This window comes from Mesoplodon mirus, assembly GCF_964341445.2.
Source record: "Mesoplodon mirus genome assembly, chromosome: 4".
Taxonomy (NCBI): Eukaryota; Metazoa; Chordata; class Mammalia; order Artiodactyla; family Ziphiidae; genus Mesoplodon; species Mesoplodon mirus.
The window spans coordinates 188,483,378-188,509,246 of NC_138979.1; the positions used below are offsets into that span (position 1 = coordinate 188,483,378).

At 69.0% G+C, this 25,869-nt stretch overlaps 1 protein-coding gene across 3 annotated transcripts; it reads right to left on the bottom strand.

The window, feature by feature from the left end:
- Positions 1-859: 859 nt before the first annotated feature.
- JAG2 (jagged canonical Notch ligand 2) lies at positions 860-24,404 on the bottom strand. Of its 3 annotated transcripts, none has more exons than XM_082618701.1 (26): positions 24,321-24,404; positions 23,804-24,148; positions 16,203-16,260; positions 14,128-14,379; positions 13,928-13,988; positions 10,466-10,590; positions 10,238-10,357; positions 9,976-10,089; positions 9,686-9,799; positions 9,468-9,581; positions 9,339-9,385; positions 9,081-9,251; positions 8,069-8,219; positions 7,753-7,905; positions 7,555-7,668; positions 7,170-7,283; positions 6,963-7,076; positions 6,714-6,830; positions 6,231-6,258; positions 6,064-6,149; positions 5,609-5,722; positions 5,400-5,515; positions 4,796-5,044; positions 4,090-4,221; positions 2,509-2,665; positions 860-2,236 (listed from the first exon to the last, which is right to left on the bottom strand). In XM_082618701.1, the coding sequence occupies exons 1-26, from the start codon at positions 24,384-24,386 to the stop codon at positions 1,773-1,775; spliced, it is 3,696 nt and encodes a 1,231-aa protein (XP_082474827.1). In that variant the 5' UTR covers positions 24,387-24,404; the 3' UTR covers positions 860-1,772. The 3 variants fall into 3 exon arrangements, with proteins under 3 accessions (XP_082474827.1, XP_082474826.1, XP_082474828.1); XM_082618700.1 differs by having other exon boundaries at positions 10,466-10,596; XM_082618702.1 differs by lacking the exon at positions 4,090-4,221 and having other exon boundaries at positions 10,466-10,596.
- Between the last annotated feature and the right edge of the window lie 1,465 nt (positions 24,405-25,869).

Sequence of the window (25,869 nt, forward strand, 5' to 3'; positions counted from 1 at the left end):
GACCAGGGATCGAACCCGGGCCCCCTGCATTGGGAGCGTGGAGTCTTAGCCACTGGACCACCAGGGTAGCCCCAGCAAACACATTTCATACTCTGGGTCCGAGCACCCGATGGGCAGCTGCAGCCTGGCAGGGTTCTGACGGCTGCTCTCCTGGCGCTGGGGTCCCTTTCGTGCTGGGTCTGGACTGTGGTCTGTTTACTGACTTTGGAAAATCACGAGGCGTAGACAGTTCCAGGACAAAGGCCATTGGCATTTGTTTCTCCCAGGCACCTGGGGGCCCAAGTTAGGTAAACATGGCTTAAAAGGAAACTGGAAGCTCAGGATCTTTCTGGCTGACCGGCGGTGGCAGCGTGAGCTCCACACGTGCGCGAGGCTGGCGTAAACCGTGACTGGGTTAGCGACCACCTGGTCTTCTCAGCGACCTGTGCACAAACTGACAGGTGCCAGAGCCTTCAACGGCCGCCCCGAGGCCACCACGCTGAGTCCCAATTTGCCCAACCCACGGGAGCCAAGAGCCACTCACGGCGCAGCGTCTCACACTCTCAAGGTTTGACCTAATTCCCCGAAACCTTGAGAGCTCTTCATTGCTAAGCGACTTGACACAATTTACGAAGCTCCGCTCACCTGTGTTCAGTTCGGAGCGGATGCAGAGTGCCTCCCCCGCCTCATTTCCAGGAAAGCTCGTGTCAACCACACGGATGCGAACGTGTTCCCCACCCACAGGGGCCCTGGGGCAGCAGGACACGCCCACTGCTCACACACAGCCCACCCCCGCGCCCCCGCGCCTGGCTCTGTGCCGTGGACGCCCCCCTCCTGCCCCGACTCCCAAGTAACAAAGGAACAGCACCCAAAGAACACGTGAGGACAAAACATTTAAGTTATTAAATCAAATATACAGAGTGATTCATTTAATATGTACATATTTACAAAAATGCACTTTCACGAGGAGGGGTGGCCGGGGCCGGCAGGTGGGCAGCGGCCTGGTGCCCACGGCAGACGATGACAGTTGCGAGGGGAGAGTCTGTGTGAAGGCACTTGTCACAAGCTTCAGTACTGCCACCGTCCCGGGGAGAACAGAGCAGTCAGGAAGGGCACTTCTGAAAGCACAGTTGAGAGATCTCTGGGGCGAGTGCTCGGGGCAGCAGTGAGCGAGGACGGCAGGCTGGAGCGGACGGACTGGCGAGCTGGCGAGGGTCTGCCTGCCCACGGGCCTCAGGCCACGCCGACCGCCACGGGCCCCACCAAGGACCTCAAGCCCCACTGCAACCGCAGGTGCCACCAACAGCCACGGGCCACGCCGAACATCACAGGTCCCACTGAGGGCCACAGGTCCCGCTGTCAGCCTCGGGTGGTCCCACCGACAGCCACGGGTCCCACTGGCTCTTTGGCCTGGAGCCACTGAGAACCCCAAGTGAGGAATAAAGGAAGATTCTGTAAACAGTGCGCCACCTCTGGGAACAAACGCTCAACGATTTGGTGAGAACACAGACATCCTTGCTTTTTCCTGCCACACGGCGAGTGCGACACACAGAAACGTTACAAAAATAGCAACTATCCGAGAATACTCCGTTGTTTTCCGCCTGACAGTTACCCAATAATTTATACAAGCTTAAAGAAACATAGAAAATAAACATCTGTTTTTCGTTTTTGGTGGTTTCTTTTTTACACAAAATAAAGAAACTATGCACACGGCCTCGGCCTCCTGTGGTCTGGCGGGCGGCGTGGCACCCGGCGAGGGGCCCTGGGTCCCGGCCCAGCTGGCGGCTGCAGCCCTACTCCCGGACGGCACGGCACGTGGCGCCGAGGCTCCCGACGGCGCGGTTGTCCACCTTAGGGCCCAAGGCCCAGCGGGCCGGCCTCCCCGGCGAGTGGCCGGGGTCTTTGGTGAACTTGCGCGAGAGGAACTTCTCGGCCTCTGGGGAGTCGTCCTCGCCGCGGCCGGGCTCCTCGTCCTCGTCCTCCCTGCTGCCCGCCGGCCCGGGCAGCGCCTCGCCCACCCTGCGCGGGGCTGGCGTGAAGTTCTTGCAGGGGAACAGCACGTCCCTGGGGCCGCCCGGCCGCTCGATGGGGTTGCGGATGGGGTTGAGCGGGGCCCACTGGTTGTTAGCGCCGTCCTCCCGCGGCAGCCGGCTCCTCTCCCGCTCTTTCCTGCGCTTGCGGGTCCACCACACGCAGACAGCCACGCACGCCAGACACAGCACGCTGAACACGCCACACAGCGCGGACACCAGCAGACCTGGGGCGGGGGCGCCGTGAGGGGACCGTCGGGCGAGGGTTCTCTGGCTCCCGGTGGTGGGGAGGGTCCCAGGATCGGGGCTGGGGAGGGGGTGCGTGGGGGGCCGGGGGCCCTTCGCTGGCAGATGCAGAGCAGTTGCAGCGTTCTGTGGATTGGACAGCCCCCCGGCAGGGCCGGGAGAATGCGCAGCCCCTCCCCTCCAAGCCCCGCGTGCCTGAAAGATTCCCACCGCCCAGGGGGGGCAAGGAGCGGCCCCCCTTCCTCCTGCTCACCTGTGGAGGAGCTGCCCACGACGACCGTCTCCACCTTGACCTCGGTGACAGCCAGCAGCAGCGAGCTGTTCCCCCGTCGGGTGATGGCCGCCACGATGGCGTGAGCTGCACTCTGGATCAGGCTGCTGTCTGGCAGGTCACGTGCTGGGCTGAAGGACTGAGGCAGAGGACGGAGCTGAGGGGCAGCCCGCCCGCGTCCGGGGGCCTGTGACCCCCAACCCCAGTGGGACCGCGTGCCTGGCCCCGTGTGCCGCCCCAGCGCACACGGAGGTTCCCGTCCAGGCCGGCGGCTCTCGGTCGGCGGCAAGGAGGGATGCGGGTGGCTGTGGTCCCACGAGCAGGGCCGTCCTGGAGCAGAGTGAGGGGCTTGGGAACCTGCGGCCCCAAGGCTTCCTGGAGGGAGGCTCATCGAAGGGGGGGGTCCTTGGGAGGGGTGCCCCACGCTGGGCAGCTCATGGGGAGGTAGATGAGGCCTGGTCTGCACTTTCCTGGTCTGGACCCCCTGCACCTGGGGCTAGGACGGCTGTCCCTGTGGATAGGCTCCCAGCCCTAGCCAGCCACGCCTGGAGTCCAGAGGGTGCCACAAACCCAGCACCGGCCCCCGATGCCAGGGCTCCCCCAAGCCCTGCCGGCACCGTGCGGCCCTGCCGCCCCGACACCGGCCCCCAGCCAGCACCCCGAGAAGCTGCTCTGCCCGTCCCCTCGTCTCTCCCCGCACACGCCCAGCCACAGCCTCCCCCAGCCCCGTGGTGCCCATTTACATCGGGTACCCACCTGGGCCCCAGAGCAGGGCCCCAAGGACACCCACTCAGCCGAGGGCCCAGGCAGGTGGCCAGGCCCTGACTGCACATCCCAAGGCGGCCTGAGACCACGGGCACCCCTGCTGCCACAGACACCAGAGGACACAGCACAGGTGAAGCAGGGGGCCGGGTGCAGGAAACTGAGGCTTCCACCCACAATCCCGCCCACCCCGTCCAGTCGGGCAGGCCCTGGCCTTAGCGCCGCACGCAGGCCACAACCGACCCCCGTGGTCTCGAGTCAGGATCCCACACGAGGGCTCCCCATCCCGAGGCCCCGGGCTTTGGAGCTTCCTCACTCCCCCACCCTCCCCTCAAGGAATCCTCCGGCTACACCCCGTCGCTGTCCAGCCTGGCCCCTGACCACTCTCCTTCCTTCTCCGGGTGCTGCCTCTGTACCCCAACTCCTGCTGTCACCCAGGGCCTCCCACAGCTCTGGGCACCCCTGCCCAGAGTCCCAGCTGTACGCGCTGGCCCCGCGGAGCTGCACATGCGCCCTGCCTGGCCCCTCCTCCCCCCCTCGCCGGGCTGACAGTGCCTCTCCTGCAGGCCCGCCCCGGCTCCGCCGGCCTCCAGCAAGGGCACGGGGAGTTGCCACAGCCCTACGCCGCTTAACTGTGCCGGAGCGGACTCCTGGGTCTGTGGTCACCCCGTGTCCCCAAGTACCTGGGAGCCAGCCTGGCCTGGGCCCTCTGCCCCAGTCCCCACCAGGCGCACGTGCAGAGGGGGACCCTGGAGAGGGGGGCGCTGAACAAGGGTGCCCAGCCCACCCGCCAGTACCCACCATAGCCACCTCCACCGCGCTGGCCTCCGAGGACGGCCGGTCACAGAGCAGCACGAGCAGGCGGTCCCGGGCCACCGCCCTCGTGGCTGGTAGAGCGCGGATCCCTGAGCAGATGGCGCCCACGGTGGTACCCTGAGCAAAGACGGGCTGCACGTGAGCACGGCCCGGGGACCGAGGACCTGAGGGTGTTCACCCCCAGCTGGCACCTCGGGCAGGTGGTGGGACGCGCCTTACAGCCTGTCTGCGGGAGCAGGGCAGGGTTGTGGGGGGAGGGGGGGTACCGGCTCCCACAGCCGTCCTGTGCCCCCTCACCCACGACACAGACCACCGCCATGGTCAGGGCTGGGCGGGGCCTCACCCGGCGCTCAGGCCAAGCAGACGTTAAGGACAGGGATGCGGCCAGCGTGAGAAGTGCCCGCGGAGCTGTGGGCTGCCCCAGCCTCCCTGGAAGGCCACCTACAGCCCAGGTCCCTGGGACAACTGGAGGAACAGGCACCTCGGCCCAGGCTGGCCACTCCTGGCCACTCCCCTGGGACCAACACTTCACCTCATCTGACGCAACTCGGCCAGGCTCCCCAGCCTCCCTGACACCACAGGCGCCCGGCAGCCAGCAGAGGTCTCGGGCCGTCTCGGTGGCCACTTGAGGAAGGATGCGGCGCCGGGGCTCTGCAGACCTTCGCGGTGCCCAGTGGACGGCGCCACTCACCTGGGGCACCTGGTCACGGTTGAAGTGCAGGGTGAGGCGGGCGCAGTTGTTGTCCAGGTGGCCAGAGCGCGGCCGGCAAGGGGTGCTGGGCAGCAAGGGCTCCTCCGTGCCACACTCCCCCCAGGCCATGCAGGGCGGCTGCAGGCACTGCCCCGGGGCCTTCTCCTGGCACCGCTGCCCAGGTGGGCACTGGGTGCTCAGGGCGTCAGGACGGCCAGCCAGCAGGCAGGGCTTCCAGCCGCACCACACCTGGGCACACGCAGATGGGACCCACAAACACACCAGCACCACGTGGGGAAAAAGACACGGTAGGGTCAGCAAGTCCCAGGGCAGGGTCCCACCCTACCCCACCCCCAGCGCTCCCAGGTTGAATGGCACCAGAAGGACCCCCATCAGAGCAGGGCAGAGCAGGCCCAGGTCTTCCAGAGCCTGGCTCACCCCTCCCCCTCCCCCAGCACTCTCACAGGATGAGCAACAGGGTCACGGAAGAATGACGGGGACCCCAGGGCACTGGACACCCAGCAGGGCAGTGCGGGGAGGCAAGGCAGGGAGGGAGGGCCAGGCAGGGCTGGCTGGAGGGGCTCTGGGGCAGGAGCCCCTGTACCTTGCTGCAATCCCGGCGGCCGTCCAGGCAGCGGCAGCTGTTACAGTCCTCTGCCCAGGAGCTCCCGTGGGGGAAGGGCACTCCCTGGGACCAGCAGGACCTCCCGAACACAAGCACTGCAGGGAGGAGAGGTGGGGGCAGCCGTGACGGCCAGGCCTCGCCCTGACCCTCCCAGGCATGGCCCTCGCCCACGACGTCCCCCCACCTACCCTCCTGGCACCGCGGGCCAGACCGGCCAGGAGGGCAACTGCAGCGGTAGCCGTTGATCTCATCCACACACGTGGCCCCGTAGGCGCAGGGTGAGGACTGGCACTCGTCAATGTCTGCAGGGAAAGCAGGCGGGCTCAGCGGGCAGCATGGGAGGCCCTGGCAAGTGGGAGGAGCAGCCCCCAGCCAGCTTGGGCCTCGGGTTGCCCTGGGGGGCCCTCTGAGCTGGGCCTGGCGCCGTCACTGTCACCAGCCCAATAAGCACCACCCCCATCTGCCTCTGGGACGGGCGGGGTGGGGGGCCTCTGGGTACAAACACCTCAACCTAAACTAGGGTCTACCCCTTGCTGGGTGGCGGGAGACAGACAGAGGAAACTGCAGCTCAGAGTAAGGTGGGAGCAGCTCCCACGGCTGGGGTCCCACGGCACTGCCCGCCCGGTGCCCCCTGGCCCCTCACTGATGCGGCAGTCAGGGCCTGCGAAGCCCGGCGCACACTCGCAGCGGAACCAGTTGACGCCGTCCACGCAGACACCGCCGTTGTAGCTGCAGGGGAGAGGACAGGTGTCAGGGGGCCCAGGAGAGGCCGAGCTCCCCGGCCAGCCCGCTTCAGGGGCTGCCACTCACCAAGGCAGAGGATTGCAGTCGTTGGTATCTGTGTTTGCGGAAAAAAGAGGACAGTGGGCGTGGCATCCATCCGCCTGGCACCCATCCGTGCCGAGCCTGGGGCACCCCAGGCACGCAGGGCGGGAGGATGCCGAGCTCCCCAGCCAGCCCACCGTGACCAGGATGGAGGCTGGGCGGCCAGGGCCACGCTGGGAGGAGAGCCCATCCTGGAGGGGACTGGTGTAGGAGGGTGGGGTGCACGAGCAGGACGCCCAGGCCACAGGGCGAGTGGTTGGTGGGAGAGGGACAGAGGGCGGGACACAGGGGAGGGGGCTGGGCTGCGGAGCTCAGGGGGTGTTGGAGGTGGCACGGCAGATCTTGGGGCTCAACTGGACTCTGGCGGCCAAGTGCAAGGGGCAGGTCTGTGAGGCAGATTCGAGGGGGAGCAGGACCCGGAAGCTGGGGGAGAGAGAAGCGGGTCCCACGCCACGCCCACGGGCTCACTGTGTGTGCAGGTGCGGCCCTCCCAGCCGTCCCGGCAGATGCAGGAGAAGGAGCCCCCGCTGCCCACACAGGTGCCCCCATTCACGCAGGGGTTGGGCAAGCAGCTGCTGTTCTTGGCTGCAAGGGCGGAGGGGGAGAGAGGTGGGGGTGGGCTTTCATCTGGGCTGGGCAGACCGGGGGCTCCACCCCGCGCCTGCAGCCCAGGCGGCAAGGGGCAGGCGTGGCCGGCGTGTCCTCGGGGCTCCTCACCGACGGCGCAGGTGCTGCCCTTCCAGCCTGGGCGGCAGGCGCAGCGGAAGGTATCGCCGCCGTCGTAGCACGTGCCACCGTTGCTGCAGGTGTAGACGTCACACTGGGACTCACCTGCGGGCACACGGCCGCTCAGGGGGCGCCCGGAGCAGTGGGCGGCATCCCGGTGGGCGGCCCCCGGCGCGGCAGGGGCTCGCGGGCACTCACGCGAGTGGCACGTCTTGCCCTTCCAACCGTCGTCACACGCGCAGTAGAAATCGTTGACCAGGTCGTAGCAGCGGCCGCGGCTGTGGCAGGGATCGGGAAGGCAGTCGTTGGGATCTGGGGGCGAGGACGCCGGTCAGCGGGGGTCCCGGCGCTCAGGGAGGGCTGCCCGGGGGAGGCGGCGCCGGAGCTGGGCCAGGGAGAGACGGGGCCGGGGAGGGAGAGCGTGTGCCCCCCCGCCACACACACACACCCCCACACACCCCCCACCCCGCTCCCGGTCACCAGCCCGCCACGTGGAGCCGGTGACCGCCTGGGGCCGCTGGGGCTGAGGTGCCTGGTGACGGGCCACGCGGGGCCCGAGGAAGGCGCAGCATGGCCCACTCACTGGTGTCGCAGAGCTCGCCCTCCCAGCCGCTGGGGCAGAAGCAGCGGAAGGCGTCCACCTCGTCGATGCACGTGCCCCCGTTGCGGCACGGCTGGCCGAGGCAGTCGTCGATGTCTGCAGGAGGCGGGCGTGAGCCAGGTCCCCAGGCCTCTGGCCCCCTCCCGGCCCCCGCCCAGCCCCCAGTCCACAGCCACTCACTCTCGTGGCAGTAGGTGCCTGTGAAGCCGCTGTCACAGACACAGGAAAAGTTGCCCCCGGGCTGGCTGACGCAGTGTCCGTGGGGGCCACACACACCGGAGGGAGCCACGCGGGCCACCCTGGTCCCCGCCTCGAACCCGCAGCCATCAACCACTGCCACAGAGATGGGAGGGGTCAGCCCCACCTCTGCAGACCCCACCCACCTCTCACCTCACCCACCCCGTCCCCTCAGGCCCCGCCCACACTGCACCCACCTCTGCAGGCCCCACCCACTCACCCTACCCCACCCCTCAGGCCCTGCCCACACTGCACCCACCTCTGCAGGCCCCCCCAGGGCACGGCTCCCGGGGCTCAGAGCAGTTCTTGCCGCCCACGTCTTCGGGGCACGCGCAGTAGTAGTCGCCCTCCAGGTTATAGCAGCGGGCCCCGTTCTGGCAGGGGCTTGGCTGGCAGAAGTCAATGTCCACCTGGGGGGCGGGGGGCATCCATGAGAGCCCAGGCCCACTGTTGGTGCTGGACAATGAGCCAGGCCTCACTTGTATCCATACAAGGAATCCCCGAGATGCAGGCCCCATCTGGACTAGACACCCAGGCCTCCGCAGCCAGAGCCTGGAGGACCGCCCAACCCAGACTGTCCAGGCCCCTCAGCTGGACGGAAACACCTGCGGGGGCCAGGCCCCTCCCACCACCCTCGCCTCCAGGGCAGCCCTCTTCCGCTGCATCCGGCCTCCGCCCCTCCTACTAGCAGGAAGGCCAGCTACTGGCCCCCCTCCCCAGCCACCAGGGCCGCCCTGAGCCCCGTCCATGGGTCCTTCCCAGAAGCACCACCGCCAGGCTCCACGGCGCTAGACAGGACCTCTATCCTGGGCCCCAGGAAGCTTGCTGGCCGGGAGACCCGCCCCCTTGCACCCCTGCAGCCCCACTACTCTCCCCTGCAACGTCCGGGGCAGGTCAGAGGGCGGTGGGTGCGCGAGCCTTTCCTCAGACCCGCGTGTGGCACCCCCCACCCCACCCCGTCAAAAACTGCCTGCCCCGTCAAAACCGCCTGCTCCGCCCCGTCAAAACCGCCTGCCCTCCGGCCACAGTGGGAATCAGACAGACAAGGTCTGGGGCAGCCGGCTGACCTGCCAGGGCTACCGGCTCACCCCGCCAGGAGGGGCTCGTCATGACAAGCAGTGACTCTGCGAGCCTCCTCTGCCCCTGCCCAGCCAGGCAGCCCGACTCTCTGTAGGGCCGACGCCCACTGTGGCCCCTCCTGGCCGCTCGGACGGGCCACCCGGGGCAGCGGCTGGAGGAGGGGGGTGGCAGGCAGCACACGCAGGCCTCACCTCGCAGAGAGGCCCCGAGAAGCCCTGGGGGCAGTGGCAGCGGAAACCGTCGACCAGGTCCTCGCAGAGGCCGACGTGGCAGGGGCTGCTGGCACATTCGTCCAGCTGGCGCTCACAGTGCCGGCCCCCGAAGCCCCGTGGGCACACGCACTGGTAGCCGTTCACCAGGTCCTGGGGGGAGTGGGGGGGTGAACCTCCCGCAGGCGGCTCCCCCCGACGCTCCCCCAACGTGCGCGCACGGCACGGGACGGCCCTCACCTTGCAGGTGCCGCCGTGCTGACACTGGCCCCCACAGTCGTTGACGTCTGCGGGCAGAGGCGCGGGTCACGGCTGGGTCCTCCCTCTCCCCCAGCCCTGCCCGCCTGCGGCCCGCCCACCCGTACTGACTGATGTGGCAGTTGACGCCCATCCAGCCCGGGATGCAATCACAGTAATAGCCGCCAATCAGGTTTTTGCAAGAAAAAGCGTTAAGGCACGGCTTCCCTTCACACTCATTGGCGTCTGTGAACGAGACAAGGGCAGTGATGGGGCCCGGGCCCCACCTGCCCCGGCACCCGCAGCAGCAGCGCATGCCCATGCACACACGTGCCCCGCGGGCCCCTTACCCAGCTGGCAGGTGGCCCCCCCCCACTGCTCGGGACAGATGCACTCGAAGCCGTCCACCAGGTCCACGCAGGTGCCCCCTGCCGCACACGGGTTGGAGGTGCACTCGTCAATGTCTGCAGAGGGTCAGAGGGAGAGGTGTGGGGCGGGAAGGAGGGACACGGGCCTGGCTCTTCCTGTCACCCCTCCCCTGACCACTGCCGCCCACGTGGACGCGGCCACTCCACCCCCACCCTCCAGACCCCTCAGATGCCAGGCTGAGTGCCCCAGACGCACTGGAGTGGACACTCACCGAGCGCACAGGTGGGCCCGCTCCAGCCGGATGGGCAGTGGCACTCGAAGCCTGAGGGCGCCTCGTGGCAAGAGCCCCCGTTGGCACACGGGTTCGAGGTGCAGGCGTGCTCGGCTGTGTCGAGAACCACAGGAAGTGGGTGTGGCGGCCCAGGCCCCCTCCTTCCTCCCCAAGCCCCCGAGGCCCCGAGGTGGGAGCGGGGGGTGCCTGCCGCACAAAAGGCCAGAGAGGTGGGCCCAGCCGGCTCCCAGCCCCGACATACCCCGCTCGCAGTTCTTGCCCGAGTAGCCGTCGGGGCAGGCACAGCGGTACTGGTCGGGCTCCGCGTTGATGCACGTGCCCCCGTTGGTACAGGGGTGGTGGCTGCCGCAGTAGTTCAGGTCTGGGGGCAGGGGTGGGCGCTCAGGGAGCAGACCGAGCCCCTCGCTCGCTACCTCCCCAAGGCACCGACCTGGGGCCTCGCCACCCGCCCCTCGCCCACCAGGCGCACCTTTGTCGCAGAGCAGGCCGCCCCAGTTGGTCTCGCAGCTGCACTGCCAGGGCTCCACGCAGCTGCCGTGCACGCAGCCCGGGTACGGGACGCACTCGTCACAGAACCTCCCCTGCCAGCCGTAGCTGCACCTGGGGAAAGCCGAGGGCCGTGAGGCCATGTGTGAAACAGCAGACCCCGGGAGCTCTGGCCGCTCCCAGGGTGGCCCGGGGACACGGGCACAGAGTCACATGGGCTGCCCAGGGCTGGCAGCCTCAGCCTTTGAACTGGAACAGGCCCCGGGCCAGGCGGGGGTTGTGGTCCCGCCGGCCAGCCCGCACCGTCACGGGCACTCCCGGCCGCTGGCCTCGCACGGTTGGCCGCAGCTGTCCAGTCACTCCTCCCGGAGCTATTTTGGGACTCACCCCAAGCAGGGCCCCGAGAGCAAGCGCCAGGAAAGGAAGGCGCTGCCGGGACCCCAGGAATGAGAGGGCCAGGTGCTGCCAGGCCTGGGCAGGCCAGCGGGGCATCAGGAAAGGACTCCGGCTGGTAACCTTGGGCACAGCACGTGACCTCACCTGTGACTCAAGGGCAGTAACTTCTCTCTCCTCAAGGCCCAACCACGGGCGCATCTCACAGATGGGGACACTGAGGCCCACAGGCTGCCCCAATCCAGCCCTGAGAGAAGCCAGATTCAGGGCAGTTCTTGAGCTAGAGGAGTCACCCGCTCCCTGGCAAACGGCCTCAAAAGGCCTCTTGGCTCCAAGGCCGTGACCCCGAGGCCTGGCTCTGCCTGAGCTGTGGGCCAACGTCCTCTCTGGGAAGTCCTTCAGGAGGAGGGGCAGAAAGACACCCAGGCCGTCAGCGAGGGCCCGGAGCTCAGCCAGCCGGGGGCACTGCTCGTGGGGGAGAGACCAGCACCCTGTGCCGGACGTCCCAGGGCCCGGCGGGCTGCCCTTCAGGCCCTGGACGTGACCCCCAGGGGACCCTCCCTAGAGCTTCGTCCCGCAGGATGGAGTGACGTCCGTGCCATCACCCACCACGTGGATTTATTTTTGGAAAAGGAAAGCGCCACGGCCCTTCCCGGGCCGCCCCCGAGTCCCACGGCCCCCAGCAGGGACGTGGGCCAGCTCAGCCAGTGCAGGACAGGGAAACCAAGGCCGGTGAGAAGGGGCTCCTCCAGCCCCCCGTACCCGGGGCGGGGTGGGGGCGCGGTGTGTGTCCCCTGGGCCGCACGCCCCCACCCACCACCCTCCCTCCGGGGGACCCCTGCCAGGGAGCACGAGGGTACCTCGGGCGTGCTCTCGGCCCTGGGTGGGGCAGCCCTCTCCAGGCCCCCCCCCACCCCAGCTTTCCTGGCCCCAGAAGCCCAGGGAGGAGACGGCAGGAAGGCACGGCCATCTCCGCAGCATCCGGTGGGGGTTTGTCCTGCGCTGAAACCTGAGCCCTGAGCCACGGGCGGGCGGCAGCTGGGCCTCACCCACAGGCCAGGGAGAGAGGCGGCTAGGGCTCACCTAGAGCCTCTGTCCCGAGAGGCCCGCGCCGCACCCCGCCCCCTCCACACCTTCCCACACTGCAGGGGAGGGCGGGCCTCTCCCACCCTCCTCCCATCGGCCACCCAGAGCCGTTAGCGCGGCCCAGCCCCATTGTGCTCAGGACCCAGGTGGGGACCTGTCTGCCCGGAGTCCTAGGGCTCATGCCCACCACACAGGTCACAGGGCAGGGCTTCAGGGGAGGGCCCTGCCCAGGGCAAAGAACAGTGCTGCACCCAGTCTCCCACCCAGGATCTGGTCCCTGGAGGTGCCTGTCCCTCAAGACATGAACCCACCCTGGGCCAGGCCCCCAGGTGACCTCTCACCGGCACTGTGCCCCCGACGCCCCTGGGAGATCCACTCAACTTGTCGTGGCCGGGTGGGTGCGGCCCTAGCCCCCTGTCTGTCCCTGGGCAGCCCGCCCGCCTCCCTGCCCTGGGACTGGTGGGTCTGCTCCACATGCCACTTCCCAGGCCAAAACCACCACAGGACGAGCAGAGGGTCACCCTCCCGGCCCGGCCCCCGGCTCCCAGACACTGCCCTCCTGTCCAAACTCAACGGGGGAGTTACTGAATTTCTCGCTTAGCGCTCTTATCTGAAAAACACACCTGGGAGCAATCCCGCCCTCCAGAAGGGGTCCTGGGACGAGTGGGACCTGAGGCCGGGGCAGAGGCCTCACTCAGTGCGCTGCTCACTGCTCTGCCAACGTGCAGGCCCCTCCCAGGGGCTCGCCCGAGCGTCCACCTGATCCCCCAGGCCCAGCTCCCGGGCCATCCTCACGCAGCCCCGGCGCCCACCCTTGCTCACACACCCTCGAGAGCCCTGCTCTAAGCCCTCCCGGCTCCAAAGCCCGGCCCCGCCCCTCCAGCTGTCCCAACCCCCCTTCTCCACTCACTACCTGGCAGAGCTACTCCTCCGTTCCCACAGCCGCCTGACCCTGCCCAAGCCGGCAACTCTACCTGCCCCCAAGTCAAGGTCTCCGATGGCCTCCACTGTCTGCATGAGGCTGCGGGGACCCCTCGCTCTCTGGTTCCCTCTGACCCCCGGCCAACCCTGTGTCACTGCCCGGTTCCCTCTGACTCGTGGCGGTGGCCTCTGCCAGCTCCACATCGTACACTGTCACCAGCAGGAGGCTGGGACCGGCTCCTGGACCTCTCCTCCTCTCCAGCTGCCCCTGGCGGCTGTCAGCACCGCCCGCGTGCCTCAGGGGCCCACCCGTGTCTCGGGCTAGGCCTCTCCCCACAAACCCAGGGCAGGGTGGGCACCTCCACATCACCTACTGCTCTCAACCCTGCCTGCTGCGCCTGAGCCCACCCGTGTCCAGTGGCACAGGGTATAGAAGGCTTGGGGTCCTCCCCGACCCTCCCCCCCACTCCAGGACGTCTGCAGGACCTGCCCACCCTTCCACCTCCCACTGGACTGTCACCATCACACGCCCCCCCCCCAGCCCGGCCCCTCCCACACAGCAGCTGCTCGGGTCCTTCCACGCCACCTCGCTCAGCTCCAAACCCTGCAGCAGCCCCCCTTCTTTTCTAGGTCCCCCCACGCTCACCACCCTCCCCCGTCCTCCACCCACGAGCACACGCCGCTGTGCCCTCTGCACCTCCTATGCTGCAGACACCTGCCCTCGGGTGGCCCTCTGCCTCCCGGCCTCGGCCCCTTGTGTAAGACCATCCCAACCAAGTTACGTGAAACGGCCCTGGCCGCCCCCCCCCCAGGCCCCCGCCCTCCGTCCTCGTGGGGCTGTCACTGTCGGGCACGCCCAGGCTCTGAGGCCGCGTGCGTCCCTGCGCCGATTATAAGCTGCGTGGGAGCAGGGCCTGTGTCCCCACTCACTGCAGCCCCGACACCCAGCTCCCCGGCACCGCGTACACAGCAGGCGCTCAGCCAAGTCCTGCTGAGGGAGCAAGTGTGCCTGGAGAGGCAAGAAGAGGCAGCGCCGGGCACTCACCTGCACTCCCCAGGCACGGAGCATCCCCCGTGGAGCAGGTTACATCCTTGTTTACACACGGCTGCAAAGACAGAGATCAGAGAGGCGCCGCTGCTGCCAGCCATGCACGGGACCCCACAGCCCTGAGGCAGGCACGGGCGGGGGGGCCTCCAGGTGGCACCCCGCACAGCCCTCCGCGGGGCCCCGCGCGGCCCGCTCACCCTCCTCGCACTCCTTGCCCATCCAGCCGTCCATGCAGGCCTTGTTGCCGTCCTGGTCGCAGCTGTAGTGGCCGAAGAAGTCGTTGCGGGGCCGGCAGAACTTGTTGCAGGTGGCGCTGTAGTAGTTCTCGTCACAGTGCACGCGGATCTTCAGCTCCAGGTGTGCCACGTGGCCGCTGAAATGCAGGCTCTTCCAGCGGTCCTCCGGGTTGATCATGCCCGCGTGCGACACCCGCTCGATCAGCAGTTCCTCTTGGGGGGGCGGCAGAGTCAGCCGGCGCAGCCGCCACATCCCCCTCGGAGGCGCACAGCCCGCCAAACCAGGCGGCCAGCGGCCTCGGGCCACAGAGCCGGGACAGCAGAGCCACCGCAGGAAGCGCGGGGCTAGAGGGGCCTCCTGCTCTGCCAACGCAGGCGGGGCCGGCAGGGCTGGGCAGGGGCGTCCCCGCCTGTGCCCCGCAGCCCGCGGCCCTGCCCCCACCGGCACCCCCACCTGGCACCACGCCCACTCCTCGCTGCTGGACGTTGCTGGCCACCCTCCCGCCCCTGCCGGGACCCCCTCTCTCTGAGGGCCTTCCCGGCAGCAACCGCACCGTTCACTACCGCCCATCTGAAAACAAGCCTCTCTCGGCCCTGAGCACGCACGGATCCAGCAACCCGATGGCTGGGCATCCCTTCAAACCAAGCTGCCGCGTGGGTGGAAGCGCCCCGAGCTGGCAACCACAGGCACAGGGCTCATGGTACGTCTCCCCACACGTTCATACCAGTTTGGGGAAGTCTGCAATGAGGCTAAGGATCCCGCGCACTCCCCACCCCCGAGCTACAGGAAAGGCCAGGCCCCTCCCTGAAGCGTCTCTCCCTGGGCCAACCCATTGCTGCCCTCCTCCAGGGAACGCTCCTGCCCCGGGCGGCCTGTCCCCATGCCCGCCCAGCCCCGCTGACCGCCGCTTCCAGCCCGGCCCCTCTGCGTCCCCACAGCATCGTCACCTGTGGGACCCAGGGGCTCGGTCTGCCTCGGCATCCAACCGCCCGCGTGACACTGCCCCCAAACGCAGCGCGTCCACACTGTGCTCCGGCCCGTCCGCTCGACGGCTTCTCGGCCCTGTGGCTGCTCAGGCCGCCCCTACCCACTCTCACCATGTCCAACCCATCAGCAAGCCCCGTGCCTTGACCTTCAGAGCGACCGGAGCCCCTCACCCCGCAGGCTGCTCCCGGTCCCAGCACCCCCAACCGCCACCTGGGTTCACACAGCAGCCTCCTCACCCGTCTCCACGCTGGCCCTGCAACCCGCCCTCCACGCAGCAGCCTGCGCGACCCCGCTCCAGGAGAAAGCCAGCCCACGAAGCCTCCGTGACCTGACCCCGGCCGTGCTGACCTAATCGCTGCCTCCACCCCCGCCTCGAGGGCCCCGTGCTCTTCTCCAAACGTGTCGGGCTCACTCCTGCCTCAGGGCCTTGGCACTTACTGCTCCTGCCGCCCACGCAAACGCTCTTCCTCGTTTGTCCACGGAAAACCTCTCTGCCCTACCACCACAGGGCCCCGCAGACGCCGTGCAAGGTCGGCCAGCTGCCAGGTGAGCCTGCGGGGGAGGGCCACCAAGCCCCACGTTCCAGGGCAGATGGGCAGAGAGGGGCTCAGAAAGCCAGAGAGCGCTCTCGGCAGCGAGCCACTCCGCTGTGCCACCGACCCGGCCTCAAAAGAACAGGCTTGGGTTTGGGCATCAGCAGGAGGCTACGGGAGCGCTGGGGAGGCCCAGGTGCAGGCCCTCAGCCCTCAGTGAGGACACATGCCCATCAGAACAACACAGAGGAAGCTGAAACTGGGGAGGAGGGCAGCGCACGCGCAGCTCAGCAAATCACAAGTGTGGCAGAGCTTCCTGGCAGCCAGGGCAAAAAGGGAAATAGCACAAAGATCCTCAGGGTAGAGGCAGCTTTCCTGCCACGTGGGCCTTTGTCCCCAGCAGGCAAAGGACCAGGAACCTGGCTATGTGCATCTCCGTGAACGAGGGGGTCAGCCTCCCAGTGCCCTGAGGAAGGCCTTGCAGGCAGCGGTCCACCCAGCCGGGGCTAACTCACCATCCGGGGTGGTGTCATTGTCCCAGTCCCAGGCCTCCACGATGAGGGTGAAGGAGCGCTGCGGACACAGGGAGGGGCCCGTCAGGTACCTGAGGCCCCGCCCCAGCCCAACCCTCCCCCCCAACCGTGCCTCGGCCACACCCCCACTTTACCCCTCAGCTCTGAGGAGGCGTTTCCTTAGCAGACCCCGAGATGACCCCCTGGAGATGGGAGACTGCCCCTCTAGGTCACGAAGGCTCAGGGGGCATGAGCTCGCGGCTCCCGCAGCTCCGTGGCCCACCGGCCAGCCTGAACGGCTTGGGTCAGGACGGACAGAAGGGAGAGTGACCCAGACGGAGCAGCGGGCAGAGGCGGGCACAGCTGGAGCAGCTGCAAACAGGGGTGCCGGGTGGCCCAGGACCAGAGGGGGCTGAGCGGGAGGCCCCTCGGCAGCTCACGGGGGCCCCACCCACCATGGGGAACAAGAGGTCCCACCCCCAGCCTGCCCGGGAGGGACGATGCCCCGTCACCAGGCCACAGGATGGCAGGGGCAGGCCTAAGCGCTGGTGCCGCCCACGCCAGGACACAGTGAATGTCTGCGCCACTAGCCCGCCTCACCCGAGACCAGGAAAGCGGACCCCGCTGCACAGATAGGAAAACTGAGGCCCAGGGACTTCCCAAGGCAGCCTCAGCCTATGCTCTCTCCCCCTCCCTGCCCCCAAGACCGTCCGGCCGGCCCTCGGGCACCAGGCAAATGATGGGGTGAGTGATGGGCTGACACCACCGCCCCACCTGCCGTGAAGGCAGCCGGTCGCTCCCGGGCACAAGCTCGTGCCTCGCCTCGCCCCTCCCTGCCCAGCCCTTCCCCGGCCGGGGGACCCTCCGTGGCTCCCCCCTCCACGCTGCTCGGCCCCCCCTCGGACCAGCCACGAAGGTGCCGACTACCACCCACCCAGCCTAGCCCCACCCGGCTGGGGGCCCACAGGACAGGGCCACGTCTGCGACACTGGGCTGGCCGGCTTCCTGCCCGAGGGCTACTGCCCTGGGGAGGCCAGACGCCTCCCCACCCTCGGCCCCCCCATCTCCCAGCCCCCGCAGCTGCCTGCCGGCACCCCACCCCCCTCAGCCCTGGCTCTGCTGTCCCCCACATCCCGGCCCCAGGCAGCTCCCCGCGGGCTGCCTGCCACATCCAATCACAGCCACAGCCCCTGGACACCCAAGTGTGGTCCTCCCTCGGGGACCTTCCTCTTGTCCCCCCACCCCGTGCCTCCAGCTGCCCTCCCACGACACAGCCTCAGGGCCCAGGACACACGTGCCCACCCTCAACTTTGCTCAGCTCACCTACACCGCTGCCCCTGCCCTGAGCCCAGCCCCCCAGCAGCGGCCTCCCAGACACCCTGGATGACCCGCAGGAGCTCATGCTCACAGCCGCCACCCTAGGACCCACACCCACCCGGGACGCACAAGCAGGAAGTGGGGAACCATCCTCCATCCTTCTAGAACCCCGCCCCCCGCCCCCATGGAGCTGTCCCCAGGCTCTCAGTCCCACCTCTGGAGTCTCCCTGAAACCCATCCCCTCACTCCTGCCACCGCCCTCTGCCAGGCCATCAGGATCCGTGCCCAGGCTGCCCATCTCCACCAAAAGGGCTCCTGGCAAACACTGGGGCCTCCACACCCCCGTCCACAGGAGCCCCAATGACCCCCAGGGCTCTGTCCACATGTCCCCCACTGCTCAGCCCTCTTGGGGCTCCCCGTGGTGTGCGCCCTCCTCACAGCGTACCCAGCACGCCCACCCTGCCGCTGGGCCTTTGCACACACAGCTCCATCCCTCTGCCTGGAATGCCCCCCTCAGGCCAGCCTTCCCCTGGCCATTCCCACTCCTGGTGACAGCCGGAGCGCCCAGCTCCTCCCTAGGCCGCACTCACTCGTCCATCCATCCGTCCACACATCCATCCATCCATCCATCCATTCGTCCGAATATGCACCAGGCACAGCTCTACCACCGGGGACCAGAACCTGTGCCCTGGCGGACGGGTGAGTCAGCAGGGTACGGAGCTGCTGTTCTAAAAGGGGGTCAGGGCAGGCTGCGGAGAGGGTGCCTCTGGGCACCCTTGAGGCTGCAGAGTACGGGAAGAAGCATCCCAAGCAGGAGCCCCGCGGCAGGGCCTCGGGCTGGAAGAGCAGGGATGTGGGAACAGGGGTCTCAGAGGCAGACTGCGGGGCTGCCAGCCCCCGCGCCAGTCTTGGTGCTAACGCGTTGGAGCAAAGTGGGTGGCTGCCAGGTGGGTCTGAATGAGGCCAGAGACCAACGGGGCTTCAGCAGTCGTGCTGCCCACCTGGCAGAACGGGCTACGAAGGAGGACACGGGAAGCAGCAGGGAGCTGACGTGGGCTGCGCCCACGAGGGCGGGGCCACGGCCGCCAAGGCCCCCAGCAGGGCAGGCGCAGGAACGCCCCAGGCCGGGCTGCCCATCCCACGGGGCGCTCACCCCTCGGGGCAGCCGGGTCCACCTCCCCACACCTGGGCTTCGGGGGGCAGGGAGCGTCTCCTGGCTCCCAGGAAACCCCACGCCAGCCACTCAGGTAGGATTACCGCCACCTTCGCCAGAGCCCAGGGCTCCGGTTACCTGCTCCCGCAGGGACGTGTGGTGCCCGCCCACCAGCAAGGGCCCCACCGCCCGCCAGCTGGGTTCCCTACACCTGGACGGCAGGAAGTCATCCAGAGAGAACCTGAGCCAGTGGGTGGGGCGGCACCAGTGCTGGGCCTCCACCTCCTCTTCTCCTCCTCCCGACTGGCTTCTAGGACTCAGTTTCCCTCCTGCAAATGGCAACCTTTCATTCCAGTGCTGCTGCTTTTGGGCCACGGGCCCGGCAGGGCTCTGTCAACCCCAGATCCCTACAGAACAGGGAAAAGGCAACAGACCTGGACAGGAGGCCTCGGAGGGCGCCTGTCATCCCAGGGACCGGGCTGGGGGTTGGGTGCCTGGGCAGGGTCGATGACAGCTAGGGGCCGGGGGCGGGTTCCCTACTAGGCAGGCAGAGCAACACCCCTGGCCAGGCACAGTTGGGCCACCAGCCTGCCCAACCTCGAGAGGCCCACCCAGCCGGCTGGCCTTAGTCCCTGAAGACCCAGCCACACCTCTTCCAGAAAGCCCGCCCTGACCTACCCGCACCAGAATCCCAGCCTGACCACGGCCCTCTTCCTGGCCCACCCCCAAGGCCAGGTCCAAACCCTTTGTCTGACCCCCCAGAAAGGATGATGAGGCAGCCGCCCAAAGACATGGAAATGGCACAGGGCAGACATGGGGCCGGATGTGCCACACCCCACGGCTCAGGACACCCCAGGCCAAGAAGGCCTAGCACAGACCCTGGACCCACGACCCTGGTCCACGGGCTCCACGCTGGTTCCTCTGCCACAGCACCCTGCATCAGCGCCCGGCCCCCCACAGAGCAGAGCTTGATGCCGGCGCCAGGAGCTCTGAGCACAGATACGTTTCCTGAAACCCGAGCTCTAGAAAGGCCCAAGCCTCTGCCTCCATTGTCACCCGACAGGGAGGGGAGGGGGCCGCCTCCCCTCAAGGCGCTGAGCCCCGGCGCCCCGGCAGGAGGAGCGGACCGCTGGCCTCCCCACGAGGGAAGCCAGACGCCCACACTCCGCACCAGGGACCAGACAGGGCCTTGCCTGGGCGTGCCCCCCCCCCACCGCGGGCCAGCAGCCTACGGTCTCCCGACACCCCACCACACACACGTTGCGGGACTGCAAAGCCCACAGTCAGGTCGACTCTGCTCACACCAGGCTCATGGTAAGCCTAGAGGATGAGTACCCCCGTGCACCTGGGGTCTGGGGGGATGCAGACCCTGGCTCAGGCCTGAGGATTAGAGATGCCCGTCTCCACCAAGAAACGCCTCATCGGCCCAGCCTGCCCTCATCCAGACACCACCCCTGAGAGGATCCCTGAAAGCCACAACCCCTCCACGGAGCCCCCACCCAAACCCTCCAGCAAGCTCTTCCTTGCCACGCCACAGCCTTGCTCCCCAACCCACCTCTCAAGGCCCAGGGACAAAGCCCCAGCCCGTATCCAAGCGCTCCACTGGCCGGTGCAACCCTCCAAGTGTCTCCACTTTGCCCGAGAGCCCCACCCCGCTGCCCCAGCATCAAAGCCTTGACCAAGACCCCTGATGTACGAGGCAGGTGACTGGGCAGGGAGCAGGTGCAGCCTGCCGAGCCCCACCTGAGCAGGACCCCAAGGCCCCGGTGGGAAGGTATGGAGAGAAAGGCGGCAGAGGAGGCCCCGGGAGCAGTGTGGGGAAGGGGCCAGGGCCCACGTTAGCCCCCCACCCCAGTCCCCAGCTCCTCGGGGGTCGGGGGCACATGGAGGGTGGTACCACATGCCACCCAGGGCAGCTGAGGCGCTCCCAGGCGCAGACCTTGGCCTGGCCCACCTTGGGATAGGGGCTCATGCCACTGACAAGCCCCCTTGGCAGTTGGACGTGGGGGGGCTGGGCCCTGTGTTCACATCCTGGCAGACCTCCCCCTTGGGTGTGCATGCCCCCAACTGGCCCAAGTCCCCCGCCCACCGCTGAGCACATCACAGACCCCACAAGGGACTCCGCCCTTCTGCTGGGCAGCCAGCGAGGAAAGGGCGAGACTAGGCCAGCCGGAAGGCCAGGCTGGGCACTGAGCCCTGCAGCCCCGTCCCCCGCTCACAAGACCACACGGTTGCACCACGCAGCCAGGTCCCAGGACCTGCTCTGGTCCACGACCTCAGGTTGGCTACACCATCAGAAACGGGATCAGGCCTAGGCCCACCTCGGTTCTCCTCACGACTCCAGCTCGGCCTTCACGAGCGGCCACACCCCCTCTGTGCCACCATACGCAGCCACCCACTCGAACCCACAGGGCTCGCTCCAGGAGGGGGGCCCTCGACCTGTGGGCCAGGTCCTGGGGTCCCAGGTACCAGAACGTAAACCAAGTAGGCAGGTATGGCCTCTAACTAGGCAGCAGAGCCCCTCACTCAGGGCCCCCGATGCCACACTGCACCTCCATCGGCCAGCGCCACCCGGCCCCTCCAACACCCCCAACGGCCACCTACCACACCCAGAGGGAACTCACGCGTGTGCACGTGTGCACACACACGTGACCAAACGTGGCCTCCGCCCTGCTAGCTACAGGCCAGGCACTGGGGCCGACACGGCATCACCTACCTCCTGGGGGGACCAGCGGGACACACACGGACATCCATGGGGCGGGATGAGGAGAGAAGACGCAGGCCGCTCACCCAGGCTGACCCCACCTCCCTCACCTCCAAGAGCCTGGACACGCCCCTCTCCAGAAAGCTAAGCCTGACACCAACCAGAACCCACAGGCGGTAGACAGCGCAGGGACACGGGCCTGTGCGGCCAGGTCAGGGCGCCCCAACCAGGCCTGGGGCAGTGGCGGAGGGGGGCGTTCGGGACTGGCTGAGGGTCACTGGGGTAGGCGCAGAGCCCAGACCAGCTGCCGGTCTTCCCCCTCCAGGGCCCTGGGCCGGCTCCCCACACCCGGGCACCTGCAGCCACCTTCAAGGCCCTGCTCACACCCCTACTCCAGGGTCCTGGACGGGAGCCCTCCCACCTGAAGCCCCGAGGCAAGGCCCGGCCCCCCCCTCGGTCCCCAGGGCACCAAACACGGTCCTCGCTTTCTCCGGTCAGGGTCAAGGGCCCCAGTGGGCACACTGGGTTCCAAACTCGCCCCAGCTCAACTCACCCCGGCTCACGGGATGGAGCTGGACTTGCAGCAGGCAGAGGCAGTGTGGCCCCAGGGCTGCCGCCGGCCGAGCGGAAATACCAGTGCGCTGGCATTGCCGCGCCGGCTGCAGGCCTGGCAGCCAGACCACACTACTGGCAGGGAGAAAAGGACAAGAGCAGCCCCCCAAGCACACGGCTACCCCCCCAGCCTCACCCCCGACCAGAGGGTGGGCCACCTGCTCCCTCTGAGAGGATCCAGCTGGGGGCAGGAGGAAGGGGGGGAGCTGGCCCAGGACCTGGTGCCCAGGCTGTAGGCTCCTGCCTGGGGAGAGCAGGGCCTGCCCCGTCCCGTTCCACCCCTGGCTGGCCAGCGGGGCCGAGCGCCTGAGGGACACGCGTTGGCCCGCCACATTCCTCCAGGCCTCCCTGCCCCCACGGCCACTGCTGCCAACTCGAGCCGAAAACACATCCTCAGGTAGCGATTTCGAACCGTGCTGGCTCCGGCCCAAGCGCAGATGACAGGCTGCGGGCCCTGCTCAGACCTGCCTGCCACGCCGCTGCGGGGGCGAGGGGGCTGGGCTCATCCCAGCGCCCGGGGCCTCCCAGGCCGCCCCTGCCATTTCCACCCCAAGGACACATTCCCCGCCTGAGGCCCCTGGGTCAAGGGAGACCCCAGAGGACAGCCAGGTATGTGGGGGTAGGGCTGTGGCTCCAGGGGGCTGTAGCCAGGGGTCAGGAAGGGGGTAAATAGGATAGGTGAGGCCCCCGGCCCAGGCTGAGGAAAAGGTGCCAGCACACTGCTCAGAGCCGGGTAGGGGAGGAGAGTGTCGGGCCCAACTTCAACCAGTCCGGCCTCAACCCCCCATCTCTTCCAGGACTAAGACATCAAGTGGACATATTCCTGTTGGCTTCTGCTGGCTGGTCCAGCCAGAGGTCCTTAGTCAGAAGAACAGCCTCTCAGTCGGAGCCTGGCATCCTGCTACAGCCCGACCCAGCCCAGCTGTGGGGACCTGCTCCTGCACGCCGAGGCCCTGCTTTCCAGGGTCCTCTCTCATCCCTGCCCCCACCCACTTCCATGCATGCAGCACAAAGACCTGGGAGGGCCACACCAGGCAGCAGGAGGCCTTCACCTGCCCAGCCACAGCTCCCTGCAGCCCACGGGGACGGACCACGTCCCTACCAGTTTTCTCGGGCCCAAGGCTCCTGCCTGACAGGCCAGCCCCAAGCCCCCTCCCAAAACAGAATAAAACCAAAAACCCAAAACTGTAAGATGTAAGGAGCCTGACAGAGAATCACTGCGCCAGGGCCCACTGAACCTTCCCCCCGGGTCTGGGCCAGGGGCAAAGGCTGCCACCAACACACGTGCCCGAAGTCCGCCCGGACCCAGGTCCCCCGGCGCCCGCCGGAGCTGCCACCCCCCACCCCCGCCCCCGGGCATCCAGGAAACTGCAGGGCGGGCGCAGCCTGGCCGAGGGCCCGGGAGGCTCCGCCGGGGCCTGCCCCAGACCAGCCCCAGCACGCGCGGCGCACATGCCTCTGCGGCCTGCCCGGGCCCGAGGCGCCTGGCCGCGCCTCCCCACCCAGACAGACACGCGCAGGGCGACGCAGGCACACGTCGCGGGCCGCCGTGCACGCGGGCCGAGGCCACCCCGCCCCGCCGCGACCCCCGCGCGCCCACGTGGCCGGGCGCGGACCCGGCCCCACGGAGCAGGCGCCCGGGGTCCGCCCGCCGCGCGGCGCCCCCTGCCGGCCCCACCCGCCGGGTCCGGGAGCGCGCGGCTCGCACGCACGGCCGGGGCCGCAGGTGCCGGGAGGCCGAGGGGCCGAGGGGCGGCGGGCAGGGCGGGGCCGGGGGCCGGGCGCCGAGGGAGGGGAGGTGGGTGGGGGCGCACGTACCGGCCAGGCGAACTGGAAGGGGATGACGACGAGACCCGGGTCGTGGTCGCCTCCGGCCCGGGCCCGAGCCCGGGCCCCCGCGGCGCCCGCCGGCGGCAGGTAGAAGGAGTTGCCGCCCAGCACGGGCGTGGCGCCGTGGCCGTAGCTGCAGGGCCCCGTGGGCGTCACCTTGGCCTGGTACTCCTTGAGGCACACGCGCACGTACGTGTCGCACTCGTCGTGGCCGCAGCCCCCCGCGCGCGTCGTCCGGCCGTCGCCGTCACAGCAGGCGCCGTTCAGCAGCTCCCCGTTCACGTTCCGCAGCGCGCTCAGCTGCAGCTCGAAATAGCCCATGGGCCGCGCCGCCTAAAAATAAGGCAGAGGGAGAGCGCAGGGAAGCGCGGGCCGGGGTCGCGAGCCGGGGCGCCCCGCCCCCACCCGCCGCACAGCCTCGAGGGCTTCCGAACCGCGGCGCCCACAGGCGGTGCCGCCGGCCCCGAGGGACGGCCCGGTGCGCCCCGTCCGCGCCCCCGCTTACCTGCACGCAGAGCGCCAACAGCAGCAGCAGCTGCCGGGGCAGGCGCCCCCGGCCCCGCGCCCGCATCGCCTCCTCGACCCCGCCCGCCGACCCGCCGCCGCCGCCGCCCCTGCGCGCCCGGCCCCGGCCTCCCAGTGCCCGCCCGCCCACCCGCCCTCCGAGCGCCGGCGGCAGCGGCAGCGGCAGAGGAGGCGGCGGCGGGCGGGGTCGAGGCGGCGCCGCGCGGGCCCGGGCGGCGGGCGCGCTGGGGCTGCGGGCGCGCGGGGGCGGCGGCGCTCGGGCTCGCAGGCTGCCGCGCTCCGGCCCGACCCGGCTCCCTCGCGGCGGCGGCGGCGGCGGCGGCGGCGGCGGCGGCGGCGGCGGCGGCGGCGGCGGCGGCGGCGGCGGCGGCGGCGGCGGCGGCGGCGGCGGCGGCGGCGGCGGCGGCGCGGCGCGGCGGCGGGTCCCGGACTCGGCTCTGCGCGCCCGCGCTCCCGGCGCCCGCAGCCAACAAGTTCGGGACAAGACTGACAGCTCGCTCGCCCATTCGTCACCCGCGTACCTGCATATGCATGAGGGGGCGGGGCCGCGCCGCGGGGTGGGGCTGGGGGGGGTTGCCGGGGGCGCCCAGGATTTAAAGGCGGCGGAGGACTCCTCCTGCCAGCGCCTGGACCCGGCGCACGTTTCCCGGCGCCCTCGGGCGGCGGGGCGGCAGCGGCGGATCCACTAAAGCCTCCGCCGAGCCGGGAGAGCGGTGCTGGGCGCCGCAAAGCGGCTTCCTCTCGCCCGAGCCCCGCCGGGTGTCAGGAGCCAGGGGGTGGGGCGCCCCCTGAGGTCACCGCCGTGGCCCCCTCCTATCGGTGCGCCTCCGCCGCGCTGCTCGCGGTCCCAAAGGAGATGCCGCCTGCTGCACAAATCAGGGCTCGGCCCCAGGCGGGGCGGGCGCGGCCTGGGACCCGAGCCTGCCCGGCCCTACTGCGCGCCCCCCTTCCCCCGTGAGTGCCCCCATCCGTGCCGCTCCTACCACCTCCACTCCGGCCGCAGGGGGCGCTGCACCCCTCCCACGCCCCGGCGCTCCCCTCCGATGCCCCAGCCCTCTCCTCCTCACTAACGGCGGGTCAGGAAGCCAGGGAACGAATGTTCTTCTGCGCAGACTGTGTGCCCAGTTCGGTGCTGGTGCGGGGCTCGCCAGGCCATACTTTCGAGGAACGCCCAGGATGGGTGTCGGGGCTTGGGCGGGGGGGGTGCGAATAAAGGACCGTGGTGCACCCCCGAAAGGACAAGGTGAGGGCCGCCCGAAGAGGCTCCTGCTGCTGTCCCGGTCGCCAGGCCCCCATATCCCACTCTGTCACCACCTTGTTGCCCTCTACTGGAGTAACCTCGCCTCGCCTCCTCCGAGGCACCTTGTCTCCAAACATCCCAGCCTGTCCGCCAGTCAGCGTCCTTTTCAAGGTTGGAGCTCGCCTTTGCCGTTAGGGATACCACTTCGGTCCAAAGGGGTCTTCCCGCTCAACCTCCATAGTAACTGGGCTTTCTTCATTCCCCTGGCTCCTCCGGCCCTGGGCTGGAT

What these genes read in the sequence shown, in the direction of transcription:
- JAG2 (XM_082618700.1), bottom strand. Translation starts at nt 24,386, where the DNA reads ATGCGGGCGCGGGGCCGGGGGCGCCTGCCCCGGCAGCTGCTGCTGCTG. An exon ending in CCTTCCAGTTCGCCTGGCCG is followed by an intron (nt 16,261 to 23,803) that starts GTACGTGCGCCC and finishes CTGTGTCCGCAG; the next exon opens with CGCTCCTTCACCCTCATCGT. An exon ending in GACTGCAATCCTCTGCCTTG is followed by an intron (nt 6,150 to 6,230) that starts GTGAGTGGCAGC and finishes TCTCCCCTGCAG; the next exon opens with CTACAACGGCGGTGTCTGCG.